General features: G+C 44.4%; 1 protein-coding gene across 10 annotated transcripts in view; it reads left to right on the top strand.

The window, feature by feature from the left end:
• Zfat (zinc finger and AT hook domain containing) overlaps window positions 1-26,031 on the top strand; it is a 174,861-nt gene that overhangs the window by 64,462 nt on the left and 84,368 nt on the right. For 8 of the 10 annotated variants that reach the window (XR_015624236.1, NM_001134957.2, NM_001414958.1 and 5 more), the window contains 7 exon segments: window positions 5,055-5,240; window positions 7,497-7,647; window positions 11,054-12,492; window positions 13,265-13,497; window positions 17,791-17,878; window positions 19,143-19,292; window positions 21,974-22,147. Coding sequence is in view for 9 of the 10 variants with exons in the window: in NM_001134957.2 (NP_001128429.1) it covers window positions 5,055-5,240; window positions 7,497-7,647; window positions 11,054-12,492; window positions 13,265-13,497; window positions 17,791-17,878; window positions 19,143-19,292; window positions 21,974-22,147 (2,421 nt within the window). In the remaining variant the exon portion in view is untranslated. 10 annotated transcript variants of the gene reach the window in all.

The raw sequence follows: 26,031 nt of genomic DNA, 5'->3' as shown, positions 1-26,031 counted from the left end.
AGGATTCCTGGAAACCTCTCAGCTTGTGTTTGTTTGGAAGTAGCTGTTGCTACTAGCCATTGATTGGGTTGTGATCCCAGGAAGGAAGAGTTGGAGTTGGACAAGTGAGACCTACCAAGTGAGTGTTGCAGAAAGTCATTTTAGAGCATAATGGCCATTATCTTCATCCTTCCCACTTTGACTGCTCATAAGAGACCCTGAAATCAGGCCTGTTGGCCTTTGACTTTCCTCCTATAAGGGGCTGGCCTGTGAGAGTCATTGGATCCTCACCTGAGATTCCAGACACTTTTGCCTGCCCTTCCTGGTCATTTGCACACACTTCTGCCATTATTGCATGTGGGCTCAGAGGTACTAGAGGCCATAGAATGTGAAGCATTGACTGCAGTTGTCATCCATGCAGAAGTAAGTGAGTTTTCAGTGGTGTGGCTGCTTTGGTTGGTGATACCCACAAACCAGTTAACAGCTCCTGAGTGACCCCTCACAAATGAATTGCTTCTTGAAGTTTGCTCTTGGTAGAATTGTACATTTATTAGCTGTTGGTACCCTCCTTATAAGGTTAGGGTAGATGCTTGTTATGTCTCCCTAGGGAAAGGTTTGTCATGGACACTGCCTTAGGTGTGGGAGTTGGACTTTCAGATGCTGCCACACGACTCTAGCAGTTGCAACCTGTGACAGTGGTTCAGAATGACTGTGTGCTGGCTCAGCCTCAGTGACTGCTAAAGTTGGGTTAGGCCATTTGTACATAGCCAGGCACTCGTGAGTGACTCTGCTGGAGGATATGTCAGAATGGTGATGACAGGAGCAGCGAGAGGTATATGATACTCTCTCGCTCTGACTTTTAGGTTTTCTTCTAATTAATTTTGTGGATCAGCATATAGGCTTGTGGATTTCATTGTGGCATTTTCATATATGTGCACGCACGCACACACACACACACACATGCATATACAAGTATAAACACGTCTACATACACACATGAGAAAAAATATGTACTATTTGTCTTTCTGTGTCTGGTTTAGCTCACTTAGCATGATGGCCTCTGGTTCCATCCATTTTTCTACAAGCATCATTACTTCATTCTTCTTTATGGCAGCCCTTTTTTCTGTTACTCTGATCTCTTACTCCTTTACTTTCCCCTCTTCTCAACACCATTACACCAGGGCTTAAGATTTCAGTGCATGAGTCTTTGGGGAACAGCCACCCTCAGAATGTAGCTACTCTTTGAATCACAAAAGATGTGTAGGTCCAAGGACTAAATGCAGTGTGGTTTTTCAGTCAGTTTGTAGCCCATGTTGTTGGAGCCATGAGTGGGAGAAGATATGCATTCGAGGGTGTTACTTGGGTGTCCAGGCTCTGGCCTCAGTGGGTACTGTGACAGATGGTGTATGGAAATGTTGCAGACTTGCATACTAGCTCCTAATGGAGACAGGAGAGTAGGCATTGAATAGTCCAAGTATGAGAGTAACTTAATTAGATTTGGATTGTAGAATGGTTCACTCTGGAGCTAAGGTGGAGGGTAGTGTAAAGATCTTGCTAGAGACACCAGTTAAAAACAAGTTTAGATCAGAATGGATCTATCCATAGAACAAGCTGACTGGGGTCAGTTGTCCAGACTGTCTTTGTGTGACATCTTAGATGCTGTGTGACATCCCTTTTCCTTTATGAACATTATGAACAAGCTTTGCCTTGGTTTCTCCTAGTGGCTTGTGCTTCAGTTCAACAAGTGGACCTGGTTAAGTCTGTGAGCAGTATTTTGCTTGTTAGGAAAAAAAAGTGCTTTCAGAAACTCCTGACAGCCTTCTCTCAGCCCTGACTGGCCAAGCCTGGATCCTGTAGCCCAGGCACTCTGCAGGTGCTGCAGTGTATTCTCAGTTCCTACAAAGGGTGGTGGCATTCCTACTGAGGGTGGAATTGGAGGTTGTAGCTGTGGGATCCTTTGAGTGGAGACATGGCTAGCAGAGGAGACACTGGTTGGTGGTGGCCTTTGACGGTTACAGCTTCTGGTCAGAACTCTTTGCTTCCTGATTGTCACAGTTGTATGACCAGACACCTTTGCCATTTACTGGAGCTAGCTCTGTCACTACCTGCTATGGTGGGCTACTTCCTTGGAACTATTAGCTAAAGCAAACTTTGTACCACTTAAGCTGCTTCTGTCAGGTATTTTGCCACAAGGATGGGGAAAATAACCAACCCAGGTGCATCCCAACAGCCTGACCACATTGCAGCCAGGAGGAGGGAGTCGCTGCAGTAGTTAAGGTGAGAGATGTTTTCATAGTCTCTACTGGGGCCGACGCAGGTCCCTCCAGTGTTTCTTAATCTGATGTGGCTTCCCAGTCTCCACCTGCTGCCAGCCACCAACTGTTCACACTCGTTTCTGCAGTGTGTACACCTGGCGCCCACAGCACAGCTTGCTACTGCTATCCTTGCAGTGGGTGGGGCCTCTGCATCCCCTATGACCCTGCTTGACAGTGGATACTGTTGTTTGCTCGTTATGGGTTTATATTGTTAACCTGGCTAAGCTTACGGTAAGCTCAGATTCTCAGGTCCTCTTTTTATGTCAACATAGCTATTCTTGGCATATCACCCACACATCGAATCATATCCCATGGTGAATTCTGTTATAGAGTGAGACATCATTTTACAAGCAAAAAAAAAAAAATCCATTAAATGTTGTTGTACCTTTTTATAGCAACCCAAATATCCTGCTGTAGTATTTATGTGCACACATCACCCAATATCTAGGCGACAGAAAGACTTCTGTGACTCAGACAATTTGTAGGGTTTTGGAAATGTTTTTGTAATAGCCATTAAAAAAAAAATCAAGCAAAACAAAAACTGTTGTGAATCATGTTGCATAGCAAGCTTTCCAACATGGAGGCTCCACCAGCCACCTTGGAGACCAGGTACTGTGCCCATCCTGTCGCTCTCAGGGTCTGATGGTGTTAGTATAGTGGTGCTCCTTGACTTTGGGCCTTGGAGCGCAGCATGCAATGCTGACTCATGATGCTTCCTATCACTTTTCTCTTTTGTTTGATGTTAATATATTTAATACTAATAATGCTCTGTTAAAGACTAACCCAGACTGTTTCCTGCAGGTCTGGAGATGATCCAGGAGCCTGGCAAGTACTGTTGGTTTGTGGGGCACAGTGTGAATGCTTGGGTTTGATCATTCTATTTCCCAGCTTCACCTCAGCTAGCATGGCTGCTAGGTTATCTGTTGTACATTTACTCGTGTTGTGCTGGCTGGAGCTGACTTGAGATGTAGGAAGCACCAAAGATTGGTTTCTGCTTGTCTCCCTTTGCCTGCTCCTTCCAACCCCCCACTGCTCTAATCTATTGTCTCCACCTCAATGTTTCCTGGTTTCAATCTCACATCCCTTATAACCCCATATATTCTGCCCTTGCCAAAACCCACCTTCACAGCTGCCTGTATACTCACCTGGGCTGTATCCATTGTCTGTCTGCTACACACACGTTTCATATAGAGGGATGTGTGGAATCACTCCCAGTGTTCTCTTTAGACATTCTGAAGATCTGCTCCTCAGGTGAGTTATTTTAGACGTGGTAATTCTACTAAAGCTCTCTGTCCCCTTATTCTCTCTGTTTATCTCATTTGGGACTGTCCAGGTATTTGTATTCTTGAGTGCTTCTTTGTCCTTCACTGATATGTGAAGGACATATGTCTTACTCCTCAGGCTAATACCAAGGTTGGACCTGTCATGGCTGCTGTTGTACGTCTGTAACTGATGCATTTGTTCTGCAATTGCATTTGAATGGTTGCGAATCCATTTATTTCATTCTCCACAATATGACATACATGTAAAGCTTTAAGCCAGCCCAGCTATTCCTTGGATTAGATGGCTTCAGTTGCTCACCAGTACCTTCAAGAGATGCATATGGGAGCCAGCAGGTCCCATGATACCCTAAATATGTTTTGCTTGGCTTCCCCTTTGTCTTAAGAAAGGTAAGGTAGCAACTAGCCTTAAAAAACAATGGCTCCTGTAAAAACCTGGATATACTGTCTTTTCTTTGGAGCCATTAAAAGATGTGACAATCACTCCATGTCCCAGGAGTTCCCAGAAGGGACAGGCCAGGCACAGTCTATATCTTCTCTAATGTAGGTTGACTGGGCTTAGTGTCCTCACCAGAGGAGATTGGGGCCCCTCTCAGCATTCATGGTCTTCCAGGACTTACCTCTTAATCTTGATATCTGTTTTGGTCACCCTCTCCTTTCTTATGGAGGTGTGGCCTCCAGGACGCTCAGCCGAGTGTTTATCTCTTGCCTCTGTCTGCCTTTGTTAGACCGCCCTTTATTATCACACACATTCCTAAGACCACACAGCTCTTTCCTCACCACATTCCTATCTTCCCCATCCAGTGCTTCATTAACCCTTGCTTTTTTAGGCAGCCATAGCTAACAGCTCAATGAAGCCTATCTGACCTATCAGGTAGCCTCTAAAACCATGTCCTTTACTTTTGTTTCATATAACACAGAACAGAGACTGCTCTTGATCACAACTGGTATCTCTTTGCTCTGGAGTGGAAGGCCCTTGAGGGCTTGGTATGTTCTTATTGTGTGTCCACCATGCCTGGCACAGAGAATGTGCCTGGGAAGCATAAGTTGGTTAAGAGAAGGACTGTCTTGGACTGTGAATTTCAAATCATTTTCTCTGTAGTGCCGATATTAATGTGGTTCATGAAATTGAGCCCAGGGTCTATGCTGCTTTGCCCAGCAGTTCATTCCCAGTACCCAGCTGTGACCTGGATACAGTGAACATGGCTTGCTTTGAGTTTGTGAAGAGCCAGCAATTGTGGATAAACCAGCACAATGTCTTGCAAGCACTGTGGGCCAGAAAAAGAGAGAGAAAGAGAGAGAGAGAGAGAGAGAGAGAGAGAGAGAGAGAGAGAGAGAGAGAGAATGAATATGTATATGGGAATATGGAAGTAGGCATGAGGCTGGAGGGAGGGAGGCATCTCCTTTGCTATGACCTCTGGTAAGAGTCATATTTCCTCTCCGAATGGAAAACTTATACATCTTGGCATTTGCTCCCTAGGTAACGAGTCAGACCTTGATCTAGAAAAGACATACAAAGAAGATGATCGAGAAAAAACTTCAAAAAGACCCCGGGCTCAGAAAACAGAGAAAGTCCAGAAGATCTCAGGAAAAGAGGCAGGGCAGCTTTCTGGAGCGAAGAAACCTATCATCAGCGTGGTCTTAACTGCTCATGAAGCAATTCCAGGTGACTGAGGACAGGCTGGAAATGATACAATGAGAGTGTGTAGCACAGCTGCCCTTGGGTCAGCCTGAGGCGGGAGGCCTAGGGCAGAGCTTATGTGTTAGGTATCCTAGTGCAGTTTCATTTAGTCACCTATGAGTGTGGAGTGATCACAGACCTTCTTATCTTCTGGGGCTGTCTCCTATCTCCTCAGCCTACTCTGTTGTCACTCAGGTATGCAAGAACAGTCCCTTCTGTGCCTCTCCCCATTCGTGCAACTGGTGGTGCCCCTGTCAGCTACAGTGACTGCAGTGGGAGCTGCCCATGGCACAAGAGCAGCAGCCGTTCTCCAGGCCCAGGTAGATGCTGCCTGGCTTCTTCACATTTTGGTGGTATTCATTAAAATATTTTCTTAGTGCTGGAAGTTTCTATTTATTTCTCCTTTTCCTTATAGATATGTTATATTTTCTTTTCTAAAGGTCTCTTGTAGGAAAGACTATTTTAGAAAAACAAGCAAGCAAGCAAGCAAGCAAGCAGTGTCTTAAGAGTTTCTATTGCTGTGATAAAATATGGCCAAAGCAACTTTGGGAACAAGGGATCTATTTTAGTTTGGCACTCTCAGTTCATAGGCCATCACAGAGGGAAGTCAGGGCAGGAACTCTAGGCTGGAACCCAGAGTCAGGAACTGAAGCAGAAGCCATGGAGGGATGCTGCTTACTGGCTTCCTCACTCATGGCTTGCTGGAATGCACCACCACATTTGGCTCAGCCCGCTGTCTTACACAAACCTGCCTAGCACTGGCACTGTCCACAGTGACCTGGGCCCTGACACATCAAAGTTCTCCAATGCTTGCTCATAGGCCATGATGGAGACATTGACTCAATTGAGGTTCCCTTTCGGCAGGCGACCCTAACTTGTGCCAAGTTGACATAAAAACCAGCCAGGAGTTTGTGATGGATTTCAAATTATCATAAAAGTTGACATAAAAACTAGGTAGCATCATAATATTGCTTTTTCTCTTTGTGTGCTGTGTGGATATTAGCTGTCTAATAAAATGGGGACATTTCAGGGTTTTCAGTACAGCTACCCACTTTAAGCATCTATTTTCAGTACTAATGGTAGATATTGAAATTCAAAACTCTGAATACATTTTCTCTTTTATACTTGACTACTAAGAAAGGTTTTCAGGAGAGAATAGGCCATATAACATTAGGCTACTTGAATTTTCTGGAAAGTCACTTCATCTGCCCTACTCTGCTTCAGAGAAATATTATTGTGGATAAGGAAAATCCCATAGGACAGTTTCCTGTTCTCAGTGGATATTAGAGAAAATTTCTACAATCTTTCTTAAAAATTTGTAGTAATATTTAGAGATTCCCATGAGTGTAAAAGCATAATCAATTCCCTTTAGTGTTTTAGAACAAAATGGTAGAGTGGATCTCTAACCTGGCCCTTCCCCACCCCCCTCCACTCACAAACTCACACAATCAAAGCTCACATATACATACACCCACTTTCACATTTATACACACACTCACACACATACTAATGTACACTCCCACACTCTCTCCAACTCTAATATCTTTTTATACTCATGCGCATCCAACACACCCACACAGACTCATGCACCAAAGCACAGTCACATGCATACTCATACACACTTGCTTTCTCACACATAGACTGATAGACACATCTATACACATACTTATACCCAGTGTCACACACCCACACCCACAAAGTGTTCCTGCTCTGAGAGTTCTTGGGTCCGTTTATGTTACAGAATTGCTGAAGCAAAGGTGACCTGGGGGTTTTCTCTTTGGACCTCCCATTTCTGTTCATGGGAAGAAAATCAGTAACAACAGGGTGCTCACATTTCCAACTTGTTTACTCCTCTGCCACCCCATGGTGCAGTAATGTGGTTTTATACTTGCTTCAAGTCTAACAGTTGTGGCTGTGTAGAAAGTTTTGCTATAAAATATATAGATATATATATATATAGTTTCATAATCAGAGCAAGTGAAATCAGAGCAAATGTCTTTAAGAAGACATTTGGGCATATTACTAGAAAAACTGTACTTTCACACACACACACACACACACACACACACACACACACACACACACACACACACATACACACACCTGTTTTCTGAATAAGAAAACAAATGTGTTGTGTGAGGCCCTACAGTAAGAGCCCCTTAGGACCTTCTGGCTCTGCTGGACAGGCTCAGGCTACAGTTAGCACCTCTCAGTAAGCAATGCACTGTATATCAATCTCAGGTGCTACCAAGATTATTCCAGTGGAGGCTGGGCCCCCTGAAACAGGAGCACCCCCTCCCGAGACCACTGCAGCAGACCTGGTGCCACGGAGAGGGTACCAAGAATACGCCATTCAGCAGACCCCATATGAGCAGCCCATGAAGTCAAGCAGGTGAGTTGTCCCATTAAAGTTAAAGGTGGGCGGCAAATGCCATGCACACAGAGCAAGGGAGATATGTACATCTGCTGGCCTGGTTTCTATTCATGACCTTATCTATAGGGTTTTAACCTATAGCTTAGCTGAAGAGGCCACCCCTCCATCATGTCCTAGTATAGTTCTTCTTCAGAGACCAAAGCAGAACAGTGCACCCTAAGGACTGAGCACACATTTGTCTTCACATGTTACCCAGTCAATTGTATTCTTCAACTATGAGAAGGTGCAAACAGGGCCTGGTACCGTTAGAGTGTCTGCCTTTCAATAGGGAAAACTGAAACAGCCCTCATGGTGGGAGCTACAGGAACCAATCATTCTTTCTGGATTCCACTAGCACTGTTAGTTCACTGCGTATATTTGATATTTTTTCACGATATACTAATAAATATATTAATATACATGTCTTATTTTTCAAATACAAAATACTAAATATGCTGGTTTTTTTTCTTTAAAAAATTTACTGAATCTTGAAAAAATCTTTCAATTTTAGTACATATTGAAAATATTTGTAGCTGGGCAGTGGTGGTGCACACCTTTTAATTCTAGCACTCGGGAACAGAGGCAGGTGGATCAAGGCCAGCCTGGTCTACAAAGCAAGCTTCAAGATAGCCAGGAGTCTTGATATCCCCCCAAATTGTCTTCTTTTTTTTATGTGTTTCTATTATAATTTAAGTGGCTTTTCTTTTAAAAGTTCATGTAGCCCAGGCTGTTCTTAAACCCATAGTTTTCATGTCTCAGCTTCCTACATATATGGAGACATATGCCACAATGTTATAGGCAAGTGTCACACTGCCCGGGTGAAACAGCCATGCTTTGGTGTGATAGGCAGTGCAGTGATTCACACTCTGGGACATTCACCTTCCCAAGCTTCTAAAGAATTTCCTGAAGTACAAATTGCTCCAGGTGAAATTGTTACGTCCAGGAATATATACTTAAAAGTTAAATGGACATCAAAACCTGCCCCTTATCCCCAGACTTGGGGTGTTTATTGCTTTCTAGATAAATCTTAGTTGGGTATGGCCCCGTTGAAGTCAGTGGACAAATAGACGAGCAGGCTCTGAACACAAACTCTGTGTCTATGTGGGAGGCTTCAAGGCTCTTTCTGTCCTTAACTGTTGTGAAAAATGGGTGTGAAGGTGTTCCTTTCTTCAACTGACTGTCCCATTGTTCCTTAGATTCCTAGAGGTAAAGGCACAATGCTAAGGTGTCCTTTGAATAGTCTTCAGCAGTACCTCTCTCACCGATTAGGAAACACTTGCTGTAAGGTAATTCAGAAAGCATTCTGCCCCCATCACAGCTCTGTGCACTGGTGCTCAGTGATCACTTAGGGATCCAGCTTAAAACCCAATGGAGCCAACTTCTCAATGTCACTAGTTGTAGCATCTTTTGTCAAAGCAGGCCGCTCAGGACTCTGCTAGGTATTTGTCTAATAATATAAAAACGAAGAGCAAAAGAGTCTCTTAAGACCATTTAAGTCTCTCCACAGAGGAGGAAATGCTGAGGTATTTGCTTATTTAATTAATATGATGAGTCCAGGACTTTTTTCTTCAGTGTTCTTTATAAAATGTATTAGCTTCTGGATGTGTTTGGCATTTGGGAAACATCCAAATTACTTTCCTTAAAGAAGCTTTAGATGTAGGATACAGGTGAACTAGTAACTTCCAAATTTGAATATTGTAATTTCATCATGTGAATTGTACTCTTTAGCATTTATGGACTGCAGTCCACTTAAGTGCTTTAAATTTAAAGAGACAGTTGTATGAATCCCCTCATCAATACAGACCTTATATCTGTGGTAGGCATAGTTTAATGGGGCTAATTAATAGCACTGCATGGTTATTAGTGTGTCATAAATCCTTCTTGGCTAGCCTAGATAGACCTTCCAGAGGAAGCAGCAATTGCCAGAGGTGCATTCTCTTTTGCTTCCTTGATCACTCTCAATGTTCTTGTTCCTGGTTCGTGGTCTCATATTTCAGTGCCTGCAGTTTTGGTAGCAGGAGTAGCCCCTCTGAAAGCCCCTGTTCCACGTGCGCAGTCACACTGTAGGGGGGTTGTTGTGCACAAGAGAGTTTATGTCATAAGGAGGATGAGGAAGGCTGAGCATGCTCCAGAGGCCCTGTGATCCTTGGGGTCAAGTCACTAAGCAATTGTTTGCTGTTGGACAGATGCTTAGTTTCCTTATGTGTAAAGTGGGTCTAATGAAAGTGGGGGTTAAATAGTCCACGCAGGGCTAGTTGTAAGCACTCACTGATTATTAGTGAGAACCTCTGTATTTCATCCAGTATATTCCTTGCCGCATTGAAAGAGGTAGGTTCCATGAGACAGATCATGCTTTTATTTACCACTGTATATGTGAAATCTAACACATGCTGTCTTGTCTAATCAGTAGAAACTATTTAATGGCATGTGAAGTTAATAAAGGCAGTGCTGTTTTCCCCATTCCTCTAACCCAGAAATGGTAGAAGAGGACAGTTGGTAGTGAGTTAGCCATCAGCTATGTAGGAGAGCTTCAGAAGGTAGGAGTGTGGTTCATATCAGCAGTGAGCCTGCCCAGCAGCCTGGCTCTCCTACCTAAGACCTGGACCATCACTGGCCAATCTCACAGATGCCTCTCTTGATAGCTATTGCTCACCACAGGCAGGCACATCCCTGCCATCTAGCAAACCATAGGTCTTCTTCCAAATGCATTACTATCCATCTGTTTTCTCCCTTTCTGTGTAGAAGGGAGGGCATAGAGAAAGGCCAAGGGTCTTTCTCTCCAGAGGGGTCTCCCCCATGCAAGCTTTTGAAGAGAACGAAATCTACCCAGACAGTTAATGGAATGAATAGGCAGGTGTGGATTACCAACTTTGCTGAAAAAGCTCATTCTGTCTAGTCTCATGGGGACAGATTTTGCTCCTGTTCATGTATTCCAGAATGAACACAGCTTTGAAGCATACCCAGTGTCTGTGCTTGTATGGTCATGCCCTGTTTCTATTTTCTTCTCTTGCTACCACCTTTCCTGTTCATTGAGCTTTGACACAGATGTTGCCTTGCCAGGCATTCCCAGAAGCCTTTGTTCCCTTAGAGGTGTCCTGTCTTTTCTGCACATGCTCCTTTCAGTGACTACCATGCTTTGTGGGACATTGCACATTGCACTATAGTTTATGCTCTTCCCACTATAGTTTATGCTCCTCAAGGACCCGCATCCTCTTTCCTCATTGTCTGTGCCTATTCTGTTCTGATTCACAAGTCATATTTGCTGAATGAGTAGATGTTGAACCTTTGTCCTGCTCCCCTGTGGCGGACTGCATAGGCTTCGTAATTGGTTCATTGGAATGCTTCAAGGTCTCCAGAAGTTAATGGTGCCATCTTCCATCCCTAGGTTAGGTCCCACCCAGTTGAAGATCTTCACTTGTGAATACTGCAACAAGGTGTTCAAGTTCAAGCACTCACTGCAGGCCCACTTGAGGATCCACACTAATGAGAAGCCATACAAGTGCTCCCAGTGCAGCTATGCCAGCGCCATCAAGGCTAACCTCAATGTTCACTTGCGCAAGCACACTGGAGAGAAGTTTGCCTGTGACTATTGCTCCTTCACCTGCCTCAGCAAAGGCCACCTCAAGGTACACATTGAGCGAGTACACAAGAAAATCAAACAGCATTGCCGCTTCTGCAAGAAGAAATACTCAGATGTCAAGAACCTCATCAAGCACATCCGGGACATGCATGACCCACAGGACAAGAAGGTCAAGGAGGCCTTAGATGAGCTACGCCTAATGACGAGGGAAGGCAAGCGGCAGCTGCTTTATGACTGTCATATCTGTGAGCGCAAGTTCAAGAATGAGTTAGACCGAGACCGCCACATGCTGGTTCATGGTGACAAGTGGCCCTTTGCTTGTGAGCTCTGTGGCCATGGGGCCACTAAATACCAGGCCTTGGAACTGCATGTCAGGAAGCATCCCTTTGTGTATGTCTGTGCTATATGTCTCAAGAAATTTGTCAGCTCAATCAGGCTGCGCTCCCATATCCGAGAGGTGCATGGGGCGGCCCAGGAGACCTTGGTTTTTACTAGCTCCATCAACCAGAGTTTCTGCCTCCTGGAGCCTGGTGGGGATATCCAGCAGGAAGCCTTGGGAAACCAGCTACCACTGGCAGCTGAGGAATTTGTGTGTCCAGAAATTGATGTACGTAAGGGGGAGGTTTGTCCTGGGGAAGCTCAGCCTGAGGTGGGGCTGAGGGAGTTGGAGGCCCCTGGAGAAGCATGTGCCCCAGCCGTGCCCTTGGCCAACCCCCAGAGTGTCAGTGTTTCCCTGTCCCCCTGCAAACTGGAAACCACTGTGGTCAATTCCGACCTCAACTCTCTTGGAGTGGTTTCAGATGATTTTTTACTGAAAACTGATACCTCTTCTGCTGAGCCTCATGCTGCTGCTGAGCTAACCTCGGACACACAGCATCGAGGCTCAGCCCAGACTCAGGGTGAAGAAGTCACACTGCTGCTGGCCAAGGCCAAAAGTACTGGACCAGACTCAGAGAGTCCTCCAAGTGGAGGGCAGAATGTGGGTGCTCTGCCAGCCAGTGAATCTGACTCTAACAGGTGTCTCAGGGCAAACCCAGCAGAGACCTCAGACCTCCTTCCTACAGTGGCTGATGGAGGAGACCTCGGTGTGTGCCAGCCTGACTCTTGCACGTCGTCCTCTGAGCACCACCCTGGCAGCACAGCATTCATGAAGGTCCTAGACAGTCTCCAGAAGAAGCAGATGAACACCAGTCTTTGCGAGCGGATCCGGAAGGTTTATGGAGACCTGGAGTGTGAATACTGTGGTAAGGAAAGGCTATGCTGGTCAGGTGTGCCTTTGAGTGGAGCTTTCCTTCCCAGCAGCCCTCTCCATTCTTATCATGCTATTCTTACCATGGATTCCATTTGAGTTCATGTTGTTTTGCAAAGATCACCTCCTACCTGAGCCACCCTCCTCTGCAATAGATAGAAACAATGAGCCTGTGTCAGAAGTCCCAGTTGGAGCCTTCCAGGAGTTGGCTGGGATGATGCACTGCTGACCATGCTGAGGGCCATGTTGGGGGCTGCCCACAACTCCTACCACCTTCTGACCAAGAAGAATCATTCTTCTGGCTTTCAGTTGTGGTTTCATCAACTGGGTAGCAAGGGTAGGAGACTGGCTGCAGCTCTGCAGAGGGAGGCCCACGCAGCTCCCTTCTGACTGGTAGTGAAAGCTCAGCGTGGGAGATTCCCAGACAGTAGGAATGTAGGACGTGGGCAGCCTAGAGCATGGCCCGTAGCCCAGAGTGTCAAGAGGACCAGGAGGCTCTTGGCTTTGTACATTTGCAGGATAGTGTTTGACATAATTGGTTCTCCTTTCTCTTTTCTTGGCCCTAACACCATGTGCAAGCTGGTGGTACCTTAATACTTGAGTACTGCCATTTTTGAAAAATAATTTCCTGACAGAAATGTGGTAGAGAGTGTGAAGGGCATACAAGATAAAGGAGATAAATATGGTAGCTTAAGGATGATAATTTAAAAAAATCAAGTTTAGTATTAAAGAAACTTCCTTGTTCTCATGTGAAAATATTTTTTTAGGCAAACTTTTTTGGTACCAAGTGCATTTTGACATGCATGTCCGCACCCACACCCGGGAACATCTGTATTATTGCTCCCAGTGTCACTACTCTTCCATCACCAAAAACTGCCTTAAACGCCATGTAATTCAGAAACACAGTAACATCTTGCTGAAGTGTCCCACTGACGGCTGTGACTACTCGACTCCAGATAAATATAAGCTACAGGCCCACCTTAAAGTTCACACAGAGCTGGTAAGTAGCAAGCCCAAACAGCAGCCCTCGCCTCCCCCTGGGTGCCCGTTACTCCCTCACATTTATGCATATAGAGCTATCCCTGCTGCAGGGGCGTGCACACCCTGTCCCCCCAGACACACAGGGCCTTCTCCTTCCTCTTGATGCCTCACTGAACTTTCCCCCACCTCAGCTCCTTTCCTAGTGAGTTCCTGACTAGACTGGACAAATTGAATTCTCTCATTCGAGAAAGTCTACAGAAGAACGATCTGCAGAGTAGAAATGAAGTAAAGGTTTCATAAATGGCATTTTTAAGTCTTATAACAGCAGGAATAGCAATGGCTGCCTGTGAGTGTTGTTGGGGGATTAAACTGGATGACTGGATAGGCTTAGGTGCTTGTACCTGGTACACTATTGTCTTATTAGCCTGGCACTCCCTGTAAACATCAACAGAAGCTGGGAAGCTTTGATGCTTTGATTTAAGAAGTGACATGTTTATCCGAGGTGCTCTTAACGGCACGATGGTCGTGTCTGGTTCAATAGTGGCTGATCCCATAATGATGCAATGAGTGAATGGTGGTTTTTCTGGCAGGGTCTAGTGTGATGAGAAGAGGTTGACACTCCTGAGACAGGTTTACCATCATAAAGGAGCCATACCTGGGGCCTGTGTGGCTGTTGTATGTAGACAGCACAAAAGGAAGCTTCAGCCACTTGTCTTCACTGTTGCTGACACACTCACACCATCACTGCTAGGAACAGATAACACTGGGGATTTGGAGCTGAGGACAGAGGCCCAGCATGCCGAGACCTTATGCTGACTGCCTGCCATTCAGAGAGTCCTGTGAGCAGTCTCTCCCTGAGGCTGCTGAGTTCCAGGGAGACGAGGTGAACCTGCCGGTGATGTAGAAACATCTTTTTACATTGCTGTGGTCTCGCTGAGGACTTCAGTTACATCAGCTACTGGGCCAGGGCACGGTTCTATTCTTACTAGGAAACCATGGGAAACCTTCTCCTAGGGCTTGATTTTCTTGTATGTGCTCTTGAAGAGAGGATCAGATGGGTTATAGCCCTGGCCAAGGTTTCACTTTTGTTGTTTTGCTTTGAACACAGATTCCTGTGAAGAACAGAAATTAAAATACCATCCTCTACCTCCAGTTGAGCTTACATATCCTGGCATACTCTGGTTGTATTAGGACGCAGAGATAACTTAGCAAATTGCCAGTTTCTGTGCTCTTCATGGTATTTCACAGCTAAGAACACATTAACAATCAAGAAGAGTGAGAAGAATGTAGTTTCCCCCTCCCCCTGCCTCTTCCTTCTCATTACTAAGGATATGGCATCAGGGCAAGTAATCACTTCCAGAGGTTTTTTGTTTCGTTTTGTTTTGGCGTTAAGTGTTTGAATGTCAGTGAGTAATTAGTATTGTGGGGTGCAGTGGGGAGTGAAGGGAATGGAAGCCGTCAAGTGGTTGGGCTCCTGGGTCCCTATTAAAAAGTGCGTAAGTTCTTGACCTAAGTGATTTAATTGCTGACCTCCGTGAACCTCAGTATCACAGTAGCATTTGTTAGGAATGAGACTCCTAGTCGTCTGCTGTGGGCTCTGGGCATCTGTTACTCGAAGAAGCCCCCTGCTTCTGTTTTATATTCCTGTCAGGAGGCCCCAGATGGGCCTGTTGGGAAGCTGCATTCCAAGCCTGAATGTTGGTTTCAGTGTTTAGATGGAACATACCCTTGTCCTTTAACCTCTCTTAATCCATGTCCTGGAATGAGGCCACTACTGTCCACACCCAGGCTCGCCCTGGGAACATAATATGGTAATGTTCATGAGGACTCAGCATGGTCTCATGCCTGTGAAGCTGCCCTGGTAACTGCTATTGCTGTTCTGCACCTCTAGCACACCCTCCTCATCCCTTTCGTGAGGGAGTTAGCAGCAAGAGTGGTGGTATGTTCATTTAGCATCCAGTGGGTTCTCAGTAAGTGTTCAGAATACTTGGCCCTGATCCATAAGAAGCACACAAATTTGTCTTGTTTGGTACTTGCTAAATAATAAGTACTTTTTGGAGAAGCTAAAACATTAGGTTGCCTAAAAGCCCAAAGAAATTAAAAGAAGATACTTTCCATCTCTTTCCAGAAGGAAATGGGTATACCTGGTCAGACTGCATTCCTGTGAGCAGAAGAAAATGCAGTAACTTAAATGTGGTTGTAAGACTGTGATCACGTGACACAAACCATGCTTGACTCTGAGTTACTCCTTCAGGCTCTCTAAGTTTCCAGTTGGAGAGCATCTTCCTTGGGCTTTTTAGCAGACAGAAAACTTCTTCTGTGCAACCCTAAATCCAGCACATTTTGGTATTGTGTTCCAATCTGTGATAACACAAGTGTCACCTTCCTCCTTCTTGCTGCAGTTTCTCTATCCTGCATGAATAGGCGGGCTCTCCGTGTTGTCTTTACATGACTTACAAGTCACAGATCTGCTTCCTTTGTCTCCAGCAGATTCTGGCACATAACAGGCACTGTGGCTGTGACCCATTCCTGAAAAATCGTTCAGAGCGAGTGCCAACCATTAAGGCTTGATATCAGTGTTTTATAGGGACATACAAGAATGTGTTTCATATATATATTCTGGGGAAATTCATTTTGATCTTTTGTAGCCTGTGTGGACCTCAGAACTTTCCATTTCTTTAGAGGCCAGTATTATCTGCCAGTGATGTACAGGCCAGATGAGGTCACCTGCCTGATAAGCTATGCTCTTAGCTTCAACCAAGGGCCTCTCCTGCATCTCCTGCAATGGCTTCAGTCTCATGCTGACACCCACTTCTTTCTAGGGCACAGATGGCTTTGAAGGCATCTCTGTTGGAGCAAACAGACTCCAAAGGCTAGGCTCTTAGGCACCCTGTGGCTAGCTTTCTTGTGTTCCCTGCCTTTGCCAGGGGCTCTTTTAGCTATAGTCCTTTTAATGTTTGCTGAGTGTGTTTTTGGTGTTTGGGTTTCATGTGCAGCAAGACACTGAGTTTTTGAAAAAGAAGTAAATGAATCCTAAGAGTCTACCCTTCTCCCAGCCCCCTCTCCTCTCTGTTTCCTGACAATCTTCAAAGACATCAAGAAATGGGGCCCCTGATAAGCTCTAAGATAAATTGCTTTCAGACTATCAGGGATTAAAAGAAGAAAAATTAAACAGCAAGGACTCAGGGGAGATCAGTGTAAACTCCTTCAAAGCCCTTCTGAACGCTTCCATCAGCTCTGATGACAAGGGCGGCTGGGACGGAGGTGGGAGGGCGCCTCCAGAATGCCAGAGGGATCTCACGAATTTCTCTAAAATGGCAATGTGAACCCAGTGTCAAGGACAGTAGAAGGGAGTAACAGGAGCACATTGAGAAATCCCAAGGCTGTATTGTCAGGAAAGTCAGTGGCACTGTCTGGCCAGATAGCTCATAGTACATAGCAATATCTTGTGTGTGTGAGTGTGTGTGTGTGTGTGTGTGTGTGTGTGTGTGTGTGTGTGTGTGTGTTTCATAGTAGAAAGCTTTATCTTTTATTGTATATTGATCCTACTCACCTCAGACCTCTCTCTAATCCCTCCCAGATTTCCTCCCAGCCTCCTAATGAAGCCATCAACTTTAAATAACCCATCAATTAGGGGCAGGGCCACCTGCATTCATTCTCCCCAGATCTCCTTGCTAGAATGTTGACTGGCTTGGTCTTGTGTTCATCTCTCTAGGCCTCCGTCTTTGAATCTGTAATGTAAGCATGAATTATAATATTAGCGGGTACTTGATTGAGTCTCAGTCGTATGTGTAAGCTCAGTATGAGCAATGTTTTGAGTGCTGAGGTCATCATATACCGTTGGGTCATGGAGCAGCCCTGGAGTGTGTGGTAGACCTTCTTGGCTGTCCTGTCTATCTTCTTAGAGTTGCCTCATCAAAATCTTCCACAGGCTGGTAGGGCTGGGTGACTGTATATTATGTGCTTGGAAGGATGTGCTGGATGTCTGGTTTTGATGAGGCTTCTGCTTCTGGTTGTTGAAGGGGTAATAGTATTGATGCTGATTATGATAGTGTCCATGACGATGGTTGTGTTGATGGTAGAGGAGACTGTGTTGATGATGGTCGTGGTGGTAGTGTTCATGGTTTTGATGATGGCATTTCATAATGGTGATGATGGTGGTAATAGTGGTGATGGTATTTGATGAGAGCAATGGTGGATGTGGTAGTGGTGGTGATGATGATTGTGTGTGGCGATGATGATAGTGATAATAAATGTTATTTTTTACAGAACCTAGATTTAAGATTTAATTTTTTTCCTTTTTTTTATTAAGGACAAAAGGAGTTATTCTTGTCCTGTATGTGAAAAATCTTTTTCAGAAGACCGATTGATAAAGTCACATATCAAGACTAATCATCCAGGTAAGGTTATGTATTTAAAAAGAAGATTAATTTTTAGATACTTATGTTTATTTTAAAACATAGTACTGTAGTAAGAGGTACCAGCTTAGAATGAAGAGGGAGGATTGAATGAATTCGGTATTTGAAATGTTCTTGCCTAAGGGAATACCTGTGTCTGCCTTGCTCCACCCTGCACTGTGGTAGGTATGCTGACTACCGACCCCTCCAGGAGATGTCAGTTTTACTTCTATGTGATCTTTGAGGTGAACCTTACTGCCAGACTCCATTGTCATATTAAATAGGGCAGACCGAGCAGACCTGGGTACTCTGTGTTAATTAAGTACGTAGCAAGCAAAATATACCTCCTTCTCTATTCTTGTCTCTTCTTCTTACAAATCTGTATGTGCCCTTGATAGAAGAGACTGGAATTCTCTGTGAAGAACAAAGGGCTCTGACTGTTTTAGCTGGGGACACATAGAGCCTTGAACCTTTGTCGGTGTGGGAACTCATGGCTTATGCCATTTGTTCTATGTAACTTAAGTGTGAGCTGACAGCAGCATTTAGAAGCATTGACCTTTGATCATGAATACAGAATTTTGCAAGGAACCTTGTGTGTCCAATCTCAGCCTCCACATGCTTCTTCTACATTTTCCAAGCTCTTTGTATGTATCCATCCATGAACTGTTTTCTAGAATATTCTAAAGTTTATCTTATTTAATTTTCCTATGAAAGCCTTTACAGGTTATCTCCAATAAATAATGTGTTAGCTTAGGATGACCTCTGTGTGACCTATAAAAAGCGGTGCTAACCTTGGTTCTTACTGCTTCCTGTGATATTATATATGGCCATTTACAACATCCTGAATTGGTCTAAGACTCTCTTTTTGGTACAGTTAGTTTGAATCAAGCTGCAGTATTTTAGTGATTATGTTACTTACATTCCTTGTAGTCTGTAGAATCCCCAGTCTGCTGTCTGTTTTCCACACCACTGACTTCTGGGAGAAACTGAGTTACTTTTTCCATGAAAAGCCTGTGCTTCACATTTGTCTTGTCATTGCTTGGCAGTGTTTTCTCCATTCTTCATACTGTAGGTTAACAGGTTCTTAGATCACGGCTTCATCGGATTCAAGTTTAGCCTTTTCGGTAAAAACCCTGTTTCATGCACCAAGGGTGCACTTGATGGGTATTTCTTAGGTATGTAGGTGCCCCACGGCAGCTTATTTACCTCTCACCTGAAGAGCAGAGTGCCTTGTCCTCTCTGATTATCACTCTGCTTTTTCTGACAGAGGTCTCCATGAATACCATTTCTGAGGTTCTTGGGAGAAGAGTCCAGCTCAAAGGGCTAATTGGAAAGCGAGCCATGAAGTGTCCGTATTGCGATTTCTATTTCATGAAGAATGGCTCAGACCTTCAGCGGCACATCTGGGCTCACGAGGGTAAGTTGTCATTCCATCTGGAACACCTATTTAATTTCACGCTGTGTGCATTATTTTGGGACTACACAAGGAGGACACTTACCTTTACATGCCCTGATGTTAGGATGTCTTTAGCACATAGATAGATGACTACCAGCCAATGGAGATCAGAGATTAAGACCATGACTTTAACTGCAGTTGTGGTTAGTAGAGGTATTCCCCACCTTCAAGCTCTGGTTATAACTATAGTGAAATAGATCACTATACTTTGCTTACTGGTTAACTAGTGTCCGGAGATCAGGAAAGCCCATATGTTCTCTGGACACTTGCACTGCCCATTACTATGCTCTGTATATAGTTGGCATTGAAGTACAATGAAACTATGCATGATTGGCAGTAAAGAAGACAGCAGGAGGCTTGGCATTTTGGCAGTGAGGAGTGTCACTGTTTATGTTGTAGAGAGAGGATTGGACAGTGGAAGGGTTGAGTAGAAATGTGGCAGTCCAGAGAAACATAGGGCCAGCTGTGCTCAGGGGGCTTGACCAGGAATGAAAGTGTTGGACAGTCGCTTGCCAGGATTCTGGCAAGTTGGAGGTCAAGAGTCTTCTGTCATCTACCTCATTCTTTGCTGCTAGAGGAGAATGTTGCCCTCGTGGGCATGAGGAAGGTGCAAGCAGCAAAATGCCCTGCTAACCTGTGTGTTAGTTCCTTCCTGCTTGTCAGGAGCTTGACCACTATAGGCAGGACCACAAGGTCAGAGGAAGAGGCATGACCAAGGATGTTGTATAATATACAGTCAGGCAGGGTCCAGGGAGGAGCAGGTGGGAAGGGAAACACCTCTGTCAGTGAAGGGAGAAGGCAGTGGAACTGAGGTGTGATGCTGAGCCGTCAAGGTGCTCTTTTGTTTGCCAGCACTTACTAAGCACTGTGGGCCCCGGCAGTGTATTTTCAGCTTGCTCATGGTACCCTAGTTAGTGTATTCAGGGACTTGAAAGCCATGCTAGTTTTACCAGTGAGGAACAAGAGGCACAGAAAGTTAAAACAAATGCTTATGTTGCACAGGCAATAAATAGTAGGAACTGGGATTTGAACCCATGATGCATGATTCTGCAGCCCTGTTCTTTACATCTTTGCTCGCTCGCATTAAGAGAAAGTAATACCTCCTATGTGGAGGCAAGAATGGAGGAGTTGACAGTGGTGGTGAGATGAACACCCATGTTACTTTCTGAGGGCATTGAAGGGATTCATTGGTAGGTAGGAATTTTCTCAGTAGAGAAGGAGGCAGAAGCCTTTGTATGGAGATTGGTTTAGAATGGTGCTCATGGGAATCATCTGGGAGTGGTCAGAGACAGAACCAAGGACCTGACACTGAAGGGCATCCAGGGAGATGGGAGCCCAGGATCATAAATCCATTCCCTTGGGTGATAACGCTTGCATGGCAGACAAAGGTCTGGAGTGGGAGAGCATGCTGCAGTCTTCCCTCATAGGTGTATATGATGCAGGATGGGACAAACATTCTATCTTCCGGTCACTTACCCATGAAACACTACTATAAACTGCCTTGGGATTTGCTGTAGGTATCAATCAGATGGTCTCCTACATTCTTTAGAAGAAGACTCAATGTGTGTCCAGGCTTAATGGATAGCCAACAGTATGCTTCCACAGGAGACAGGGGTGTTGATATTCCACATCGAGCTTTTGGAAGAAATCTCTTATTTTGAAAACCTTCTGAATTATGGTAAAGGTTAAGGAAATGAAAGGCTGCTGTTTTATGTTAGAGTGTCATGGCCTGCTCTTTTTCATTTGTTTATGAATCTCTCTATAATGATGGAATTATAAAGGAAAAAGAAAAGCCTACTTACCCACATTACAGTGTTCAGGGATCTTTGGAGCTAATCACTGCACTGCACTGTAAGTATTCTTTCTCTCGGCTCCCTCCCAAAATAAAACACGGGACAAGAGCAACAGTAGGCAAATGCAAGAGCTAAGCATGAAGACTAACAAGAAGGGGCAACATAAAGACAAGTCCTGGGGACTGTCGATAGTCATAGATGTGACTTCATTCACACGGCAGGTGCTCATAGAATCTAAAAGTTCAAAGTGGTCAAGAAATGCATTTGAGATGAACCACGATGGCTAGTGGGTGAAAGCAAGACGAGCAGAGTAGGCACAGTAGCTTGGGAATGGTTCAGTGCGAGTCATTGGCCTGCAGAACATCCAGTGTAGTGTGACTCTGTTTATGTTATAAATGGGAATATTCTTCCAGACTTGACCCTGAGTGTCTGACCCCATTGATTTCTGCAAAGAATTTAATTTTTATTTAGTTTAACTCAGTTCAGTTGGATTTAATAACTGCTTTGTAAGTTGAGCAGGGTGTCTGTCTTTGGGGAGTTACCAGACTATAGGGAGAGCAGAGGTGACCAACTTGTTGTGATATGCAAGAGTATATTGTAGAATGTTGATAGGCAACTAGAAAGGTCAGGAAGTACAGACTTGGGGACCTTGACGTCTTCTGCAGTATTTCTGTAAGGTAGAACAAGATGAGACAGGCTAGATATGGGAAGTGTGGGCATGTTGGGAGTAAGCAAGTATATTGCTTTGTTCAGATGGATGCTTTACATGGTGTGAACTGTTCATCTGGATCTCCACCCATGTGTACACAGACATGTGTAAATTTACAGCTATGCATTTCTCCTTGGTAGGTGTGAAGCCCTTCAAATGTTCTTTGTGTGAGTATGCAACTCGTAGCAAGAGCAACCTCAAAGCTCATATGAATCGTCACAGCACTGAGAAGACTCACCTCTGTGACATGTGTGGCAAGAAATTCAAATCCAAAGGGACATTAAAGAGTCATAAGCTCCTTCACACATCTGATGGTGAGTTCCTAAGCCCCAGTGACCTGTAAATGTATGGCTGGAAGCTGGTATTCCAAGTCCATCAGAGACTGTCCAAACTGGTGAAGCAGGAAAGCACTATATTTTGTAGGATGTACGCTCTGAAAGGGCACAAGGTCCTATCCTGTGTCTGTCCAACCTCTGACCAGTGCTAAGCAGTGCCTCCCTTCAACAAGCTCTGCATAAACCTTTTTGGGATAGCGGGGAGAGGTAGACTGCTGGAGGAAGTAAGCTGTTAATGTTCGGTTCTGGAAGTTTCTAGCCTCTTTAGCCTTCCATCTCACCTTGAGATTGTAAGGACAACTGTGGTGGCACCTGGCCTGTTTTTTTGAGTTGATGTTTTTACATCAAAGCTACCTCAGGGTTCTTACTGTTAGGACTTAGCTTTAAGTATAAACAGTATGAATTCCTGTGTGCATAGTCATGAAGGTGGGTTCTAGGCACAACAAGGCCATAAGGATCAGTTCCTGTTTCAAGAGGTCATGATCTAGGTGGGATAACACAAGAGTAGGTATGCTTTTGAAGGTAAGTGTCTGGATATGTGGAGCTCAGAAGCCTGTGGGTCAAGGGTCAAAGTTCTAATGGATAAGCACAGAGCACCCATAACACCTTCTGGTATGGGCTTCATAGAGCAAAGACATTGAGAAACACAGGCAGCCAAACTATACAAGATCTTACGAAGTTTTGATTTAATTAGAAATCTCAGTTGGTAGGAGGTACTTGTGAATACTCCATGTTACAACGCTAATAAGATTTCTTAATATATTGTTATTGTATCATAATTAGATATAAGAATTAGGGTTTACTGAACAAGTTAAAGCAAGTTCCATGGTGATTCTAATTCTGGAGCTTAGGAGGTGGTCTGTCTGTCATATCTGGCTTTTCTGGGGTATATGTCCTGGGAGTAAGACCTGCTAGCTAGTTCCTTAGCAAGAATCAGGCTGAGCTTGAGGGACTTAATGGGAAAGGCTGAATGCTTGGTTGTGACTCATTAGAACTAGAGTCAGGGACTTGGGGGATATTGAACCAAAGCCACAGCTGTGAGTATTGAACAATACTTTCTTAAAAATGAAAAAACAGTCATATCAAGATGAAAAATATGCAAGGTTGGGCGTGCTTAGTGGTAGAGTACTTGCCTTGCATGGATGACTTTAGGTTCCATCTCTAAACAAAGAGATAAACCCAATAATATAGGCCACCACATTGGGATAAAAAAGCTTTCGTGGTCATGTAGCTACTTAGGAAGGTTTCACCTTCTCAGACAATGGTCTTGCTGATCTTGCATACCTGAGTCTTTCTATAGGAGCTGTGCTCCTTTACATGGTAGCCTGTTTTTCACTAAAACCTGTACTCATGAATGGCGTCAAGCCCCAGAGCACAGTAGTCTCATTGTCTCCTGAGTTGTGGGAACAGCATTAGGAAGGCATTCCTGGGGACTTCCAAAGGGTACAGTGGTCTTAAGTTTGACTCTGAAATCTGGGTAAATGCTATGGAAAAACAACTACTCAGACAGACCCTGGATAACAGCTTTGCACATGGAGGGAAGGGACTGTTGCAAACAGTGTGGTTAAAAAGCAATATTGCCTCTGCAAGGGAGAGCCTAGCAGTTGAAGTGAAGTCTTTCTTAGCAAAGCTATTGAAAGTTGCAGTTTTTCTTCATTTATTTTTTTCCCAGCATTTTGGGAAACATTACTCTGAAAAAATGTAGAGACAAGACCTTAAAATTTTCCTGGTCTCTTAGCTGTGGTGTGCATCGAGCAACTCTATGCAGCAACAGTGAGGAGGATCAGCTGTGTGTGGAATGTGGTGTGCCTGAGGCTTGGTTCTTTGCCCCTAGGCCACTGTGACTGTCATCTGTGTTTTCTTCCCTTTGACACTTGCCTTGCATTCCTCACTTTGAGGGCTGGCTGTAAGCAGAGCGCTCAGCTCACCCAACTCTCCTACCTCCAGTGATGATCTGCTGTAGTTCTCTTCAGACCACGTCCTCTTAAACCCCTTTTTATTTTATTTAAAAAGCTTTGAATTTCTCCCTCGGATGCCATCCATAAGATACAGACATTGAAAAGGTTTTATTTCCCTCACTGAGTTTTGCAATGCTACTGTTGTATTTCCTTGGCTTCATAGAGCTCTGTGGACCTCAGTGCATTGCAGGGTTCTATAAATATCCCCCCAGGTTATCATTTGCTTTTATACCTTATGGCCTCTTTATATAGACAGCAGTTAAAAAGCTTTGCTCATTTACATTTTTCCTTTATGTGTTTACCCCCTCTGAGTTCTCTGTGGTAAAAGAAACCTCTCTTACTTCAAAACGAATTCTTTTGCCATAAATTTTATTTATAGTTTTGTACCATTTCTGAATTTCAGGTTCTTATAATCTGTTCTAGCGTCTGCAGTGTGGTAGGAGTCTTCATTTTCCCACAGCTGTCTACTGACTCAGCGTATTTATGGAGAAATCAATCCTCTCCATTTACGTTTGCAGGGCCAGAATTCCCCAAGATGCTGCGTTTCATTCTGAGATTTGGGGTTGTCCTCATGGGTTTTATTTTAGGTCATTGCTTTAAAAGATACTGTTTTAACCAATGCAGTTTTGTCGTGTATCATTCCTTCTATTTGATCTTGTAGTGAGACTTCTGAAGTCTCACTGGATTGTTCTCTTGCTCATGGAGTGATGGTCATGAAAGCATCCTCGTTTCCATCCCTGGCTCGTCCCCATAAGCCTTGTGACCAGCCTGGCTGGCACCTGTGCTCCTCACTCATGCCCGGGTGTCCTAACGAAGCCTCAGCATTCCACAAGGAGGGACTTCATGTCTAACAGCAAGCTCTGCTTCAAAGTCCGCAGTGGCCATTAGGTCTACAGTACACTATCTTATTAGGAAGAATTAAGTTTCTTGCTTGAGAAACCGCATAGAGTAAGTGGAGCTGGGAGTCTGGGTTGAATGTTGTCTGTCCGTTCGCTGCAGGGTTACTAGGACAGGTGACTTCTCTGTTTCCATGTCATTGAACTGTCATTTTCAGCTACTTACACTCTGTAGTGGAGGGCTTTTCATGCTTCAGTGAGGCCACCGAGCTCCAGGTGTACTGACCATCTCTTCCTGTGAGCATCAGGGTTGTTCATGTGGAGGCTTTCCATGCAGAAATGTCCCACTCTGCTACCCAGGCCTCAGCCCTGCTTAACTGCCCACTGTATGTGTGCTTGTGGATGTCTATTTGACTCACTCTTTTAGATGCCCCCACATTCCACTGCTCAACACCAGCTCTTGCTTTTCCTCCACACACCCACTTTTCTGTGAGCCACGGGGATAGCCAGACGGTGTAATGATATAGTAAATATTTTTTTATAGTAAATATTTTAAGTTTTCTGTTCCAATTAGTTTCTGCCACATTTTTAGCTTCCATTCTTGTTCTTACAAACCTAATCGAAAATGTAGAAAAACAACTGTTCTTAACAGGCAGATAGATATATAAAAGCAGGAAGCAGCATGGAGTTGGTATGGGTCTTATGCTGCTGACCCCCGCTGCATGCACCTTTAGTGAATGGCTACCCATTTTCAGCTGCTCTGGTAAGAAACCAGGTCAGTTTGGACAGCCGTATTCTCACTCAGAAAAGATCCATTAGCAAGCTGTCATGTTCTCTTTCACATGATCTAGAATTCACCCTCTACTTCATAGCTCACAGTGCCCTTTTTTGTCTATAACACCGTCTTTTCTCGCTTCTGTTCAATTTTTTAATACAGCATATTTGTTTCATTGGGAGTATATAAAAAGAAAGAAAGGGAACAAATTTGATGATTTCCTAACATGAGCTCCTGTCTGAACCCAGCTCCTGCATGGGTCTGATAAGGAGATGACATTCTAGGCTTTTCCAC

Source organism: Rattus norvegicus, chromosome 7 (genome assembly GCF_021556685.1).
Source record: "Rattus norvegicus strain SHRSP/BbbUtx chromosome 7, alternate assembly SHRSP_T2T, whole genome shotgun sequence".
NCBI classification, from domain to species: domain Eukaryota; kingdom Metazoa; phylum Chordata; class Mammalia; order Rodentia; family Muridae; genus Rattus; species Rattus norvegicus.
This window is presented reverse-complemented; position numbering and strand designations above follow the sequence as displayed.